This window comes from Cynoglossus semilaevis, chromosome 1 (assembly GCF_000523025.1).
Source record: "Cynoglossus semilaevis isolate Cse_v1.0 chromosome 1, Cse_v1.0, whole genome shotgun sequence".
Lineage (NCBI taxonomy): Eukaryota > Metazoa > Chordata > Actinopteri > Pleuronectiformes > Cynoglossidae > Cynoglossus > Cynoglossus semilaevis.
The window spans coordinates 24160532-24166444 of NC_024307.1; the positions used below are offsets into that span (position 1 = coordinate 24160532).

The 5913-nt window shown below is 45.7% G+C and overlaps 1 protein-coding gene across 1 annotated transcript in view; it reads right to left on the minus strand.

The window, feature by feature from the left end:
• The window catches only part of ntn5 (netrin 5), a 20587-nt gene that overhangs the window by 8246 nt on the left and 6428 nt on the right, over positions 1 to 5913 (minus strand). The window contains exons 3-4 of the mRNA XM_025061631.1: positions 961 to 2402; positions 4 to 123 (exon numbers count right to left, since the gene is read on the minus strand). Coding sequence (XP_024917399.1) covers positions 4 to 123; positions 961 to 2402 — 1562 coding nt within the window. The remainder of the gene's footprint in view (positions 1 to 3; positions 124 to 960; positions 2403 to 5913) is intronic.

A 5913-nucleotide genomic window follows, 5' to 3' on the forward strand; every position in this document is an offset into this window, starting at 1 on the left:
GGCAGTGACGTCCGGCCGTGTGGTGTCGGCACTTTTGACACACTCCTCCACCGCGTCGGCCCGACTGCTGGAAGACCTCCATGCTGAAGCGGCACTTGTCGGAATGGCCGTTGCACTCGCAGGCTGAATGTAGGACAGAAGTATTTGACTTGATTTAGAAATCAGGTCTACAGACGACATTCAGGTTATTTGACCGATTCTTAGCATCACTTTGTATTTTTATGAACAACTTTAGTCGTCATTCGGTGTAGACTTTATTTTATCTACTTTCTACCAAACGTGGTCTTATTCAGTCAAGAACACCCATCAAGTTACTTTTGAGGTGTAACGTCATTCAAACCTGCAGAAGGACTTTACGTTCAGCAGCCACTGTGATAAAATCAGGTGACAAGGGACAGGCTACAAAGAGCAGCACACAGAGTTCACTTCTGTACTGCTGTAAATCTCAGGCATGTGGTCATCTATGGATGTTACAGCTTAAAAAGGAGAAGAAGAACTCCTTCATGGCATTGAATGAATCACAGGAGGCCTGCTGTGGATCTCGAGCTTGTCTGTAGTACCCACAGTTCTTTGCAGTGAGACTTCAAACATAGAAGCACTCATTTTTACACAGTTCCACCACACTGAAGGTGTTTCGTGTTCTTTTCAGATTAGAGGAGGAGAAAAGATTGGTCTTCTACCAATCTTGGAGTCTTTCCAGGGCTGGAGAGTTAGAGCCAGTCCATCACACGACCACACTTAGGGTCCAACAACCGTTCACACTCATATTCACACCTTTGGTAATTAAAAACCTAATCCCATCTGTTTTTGGGTTCTTGGACTGGAGCACCTGGATAAGAGGTCCATGAGACTGAGCGCAGTACTACAGTGTACTAAAAGGTATTTAGAAAACACTGACGGTAGCTTATGTAACAGCGCTAACGCAGGAGGAGAAGTAGAAGAAGAATTCTGGCGACTCACCTATACAAGGGTTTGGGTGTGTGGGTGTAGCTCGATGCCACGGACGGTCAAAGTAAAAATCCTCACACACATCACAGTCTGGCCCTGCAGTGTGATGCTCACACACACACACAGCTCGTCCCGTGTCATCACGGCGACACTTCGAGGCGTGTCCGTTACATTTACACCTTCCTCCGACCTGCAGGTCCGACAGAGCCAGAAAAGGTTGGACGGGGGAGACAGAAGCTGTGGACAGCGCCACCTGAGGGTCCCTGGAGTTCTGTTTTGTGTTTAGATTATGGTTCCTCCTTTTCCTCAGTTCCCGCCCTTTATTGCCCTGGTTGCGCCCCTCCAACATCCAGTTACAGTCACCGTTAGGGCAAGGCAACCAGTGACTGTTGTCTTTTTTATGACCACGCCCTTTACCTTTCCGACCTTTCTTGGAAGAAATAATTGTGTCCAATGGAAAAGTGTCTCCTCCTTCCTTGCTGGTCACATTGTGTCCATCTTCTTCTTGACGTGATCCTTTATTATGACCTTTCCTTACATGTTTGTCCACTTTCTCTTGTTTATTGCGCCCTCTTGTCTCGGTGTGTTTTAGCTCCCTGTCAAAAAATGCCAGTGTATTTTCCGTGTTCAACTTGTAGCCCGATCTCCCCCATAGGAGACCAGTCCCTCCGTTGTCTTCACTGCTCCCCTGCCCTTGTTTTTCATCCCCTTTATCGTTTGCAACTTTAGGGATTGGGTGGAAGACTACACGTATGTCTGTGGCCGTCACCCAGTCCTGGAGTGTAGGGCTGTGGTCAAAGTCAGCAGAGGACGGTCTTCCATCTAGGGTTGAGAAGGCCAGCACCATGCCCCCTCTCTGCTTTTGCAGAGGACGAGGGTCTGAGCACAGAGCTTCCGTCTCCTGGTGCCTGGTCTGAGCCACGGTCTGGGTCGGCAGCCCAAAGTTTCCCTGGCAGTCACTGGAGTAGTGCTGCATCGGCTTCCAGGTGCGTCCATAGTTCATCGACTTGAGGATGGAGATGGAAATGGGATCTGACGGCTCCCCCTGCTGGCAGAACTGCAGGCTTATGTAGGTGATCTCAAAGCGGCGACCCAGTGGTATAGTGATCACCCACTCCCCGCGCTCTGTCCCTCTGCGAGCCATCCAACAGGTGAGGTTGTGAGGATTGTGGAGGTCCGTCAGGGCGGTGACGTTGCCGTCCCGGTCGAGTCCTTGAATGGAGTGACTGGCATTGACCGGGACACCGTAGGCAGCATTGATGAACTCCGACATGCAGTGGCGTGGCCGTCCATCTAGGTGGTAGCAGGGGTTGTGGGGAGAAGTCCAGCTCAGGGGGGTGTGGAAAAGAGAAGAGGAGACGAGGGATGGAGGGAGGAAAAGAAGCAGCAGGAAAACAGGGAACAGGGAGGTGGAGGGGGGAGGGGAAAAGGGTAGGAACATCATGTCATTGAGCCTGTGGGAAAAAAAAAAAACGTTTACAGTTAAAGGGTTAGTATTTAGAATGATCTTTTCTATTACCTTCATTCCAAAAGGAAAGCATCATTTTGTATTAAACAGGAAGTCTTGTTTATATCGAAACAGTTTTGTACTAGCACACTCAATTAATGAACCGTGGCTTTGCACCTGCTTTTATAGCACCATCTGGAGGGGAGAAAAGTTATAGCCACCTGTTATACAAGTACCTATGTATCTGTGCTAGAGACTGATTTTCTGGAATTACTATCTTGTCAAAAGGAACCATGGGAGCTGGCTCATAAAAACAGACCCAGTCTGATTGATTTATACGACTTCTATTGAAGCCAAAAAAGGAAATCTTACGTTGACCACCTGGGTCTTTATTTAAAACACACAGCACTACCATGCTGCATCCTGATTGGCTCCAGGAAGAAGAGCTCAACCCATAAAAGATGTAATCTGGAATCTTCACAGAGGTGTCGGCCACCAGTTTGAACTTGTGACCCCGACAGCCTTTAAGAACGTATTAGTCTTAAAAAAAAAAACCTGCTGGATGAATGAAACTGGGTGAAGAGGTGCCGTGCACCCACCCACCCGCGGGTCTGTCTGAACTGACAAAAAACATGCCCAACAGCTGGGGCCAAAGCCCGAGCTGGACCACATCCATCATGTTTATGGTTTTCTCTCTTTTTCAAATCATTTACCGACAGCGAATGCTGCAGGCGAGCAGAAAAGAAGGCTATGAGAACGTAGATGGAGGGGGAGAGGAGAGGAGTAGGGAGATTAGTGTCTGAGATTGTAGGGAATGATTTATCGATCGAAATGGGTGTTCAACATCAGACTTCCGCGCTGCAGACAAACACGGGCTTGTGTACGCCCGCGGTGCAAATAGATCCATTTCCGTCCCTTAAAAACTGGTGATGTGAGTAATTTATTCCTTTGTCAAGATTAATTTTGTGGTCATGGCATGTGGCCACGACCAACCAGGAATCCACTGCTGCCGGAAGCAGTTGTTATTGTTTTTAATAACTCGCATTGAGCCCAGAGGCACATTCCCTCCGTGGCTTCTTTCGTGAGAAGAAAGTTCAACATTTCCCACTTTCACTTTTGACTCATTCTTGACTCTGTTCTTTACAGAGAACAAACAGCTTTCCCCACTGCTGCTCCGTCTCCATGTCCATTTATCACCTGCCCCCTTCATTCTGCTATGGGAATATTCTTAACTGCTCCGAGATTGATGATGTCCTAACAAGCGTTTGACACTGACAGCAAAGTCAGCAGGGCTGCATAAACCAAACCCGTAGGAGAGGACGGGGGCCGGAGAGCCTCTGCGGCCTCGTCACCCTGCTCAATTAGCCAACGACCGAAATCTGAGGCTTCCCTCGGGGACCACACAGCTCCGAGGGGCCGGCGGTGCAGGCGGGAACGCCTTCTGCTGCCTTAGACAAATTGCTCTCTTCCTAAAAATGAAAAAGGGCAGATCAGGTGCCAACGGCTGCCTTTTTTTGTGGACCTGCCACAGGAAGCGTTGAACGGTGCAAGTGCGGCGATGAGCAGTGTCACCATGACCTTTGGTGTCACTGAGCCGCATTCTCCTTGTCCAGAATGTCCCGGCTGGTCATTCTTGACATGTCGAGACATGTCCAGAGGGGATGGGGAAAGCACTGATAAAAAGCTGACGCTGTGATTAATAAGGTCTCTGATTTCATTTGGTGGAAATGTCTCGACTGCGTAAGACGGGAAGGTGAGGATCATGGGTAGGCTAAAGGTTATCAGGGGATTCACTGGCCCTCGGAGTGTTGCTTCTGAAAAGGCCAGGCCCGTCTGCTTCCAGGACTGCAGTGGGTTAAACATGCAGGGCTGCAAAGAGAACGCTTGTTTAACATTCCCATGACATGCACTTGCTCTTGTCTTTGTCACATTACATGACTAATTAAACATCACCGTTACAACCAGCTCTTTGATAAATGGATGCTCATCCCAGAGAGGCCCCTGAGGTTTTTAATGCGCCCCACAAGGCCAAATCCAGACTCTCTGCTCCTCTGAAACTGGATCATCTGTCTGGCACGGCCATCGTAACCCATCGGATACGGTTTCAACTGTTTTTCTCTGCAGCTTTCCATAAATTCACACGGCCGGGCTATCGGAAGAGAACTCTGAGGGCGAGCGGCATTCCCTGTAAAGTGTCACTGGAGGAGTCCGAAATGCCAGCTCTAGACATGAAGGTGTATTTAACACCAGTTTACTTGTTTAGATACTGTATAAGGACTACAAATAGCTCCTGTGTGAACGGGGCCGTCATCACCTCTGTTTATCTCACAGGAAAATCCTGTTAGAATAACGTTGAAAAACTGCTTCTCCTACGGCAGTAAAGGCTAACATTAGCTTAAAAATGCAACAAATTCAAAGACATATATTAAATGTATAATACAGGTCAAAATGCAAATTTGTTTATGTAAATCTCAACCACATCAGTTTGGATCAAATGTGAAGAAAAAAAAAATGTAAATCTCAACCACATCAGTTTGGACCAAATGTGGAGAAAAAATTGTTAAAAGGAGTACATTCTGCTCAGGTTTTTAATTTTAAAAAGTAACTAAATTTATGGCCCTAACAAATTAGAACAACCTACTAAACAAACAAAATTAAAGATAAGTTATAGCTGAAAATGTAGCCAGTAACAGACAAATAAACATTTTGTTTAGAAATAACTAAACAATAAAATATCAGCGTAATTATTTAGCAATTATCCACAAACATATTAGCACAAATAGCTTAATTTGGTAAAATAGAAACCAAAGCTAGCTAACCAAAGCTAACATACATATGGCATGGATTCAGACAACATACTTTAAAGTAAACAAATAAATTATCAAACAATAATTAATTTAATTTAACATTATTTATAAATTTAATACAAAGCATCTCCAAACGTATCTTGCCAAAATTTAAAATGAGATTACACATGCTACAAAAAAGTAGCAGAAAAAAAACTTAGTTTCAACCAATCAAATCAAAAACCTTGAAACAAAAAGCAGATTTCAAAGAGATTAAAATAGATTATAAAATTTTGGGCCCAATTTGCTTGACGTTAACTCTAAAAAGACCAAAAAAGTTACAGCTACACACGCCGCTGTAGCTTAATAATAACGACCTAACTTCCTGTTGTGGGTTTAAATGTCACTGGATGAGTCTTTCAAGGACACTGCATAGAAACTACAAATAGCCCCGGTCTGAAACAGCCATCGTCACCATAATTCTTTTTTTTTTTACCAAAACAACACAAAATAAAGATCTCTGAAAAAAGTGTGTAAAGTGGCCTCGGCTCAGTGAAAACGTCTTGTTCTGACGGGGTAACAACCTGAGTCCTTTCACAAAGGAGCTTATGGAGTGAAATAGTGCTGCTGTGATGAGGTCGACTCAATCTCCTGCGGCTCTGCTCTGCAGCAGCCGCTGCTATGCTTGGCTGGCAAGTGGCTGGAAAAGTACTTGCTGACAACCTGAGGGCA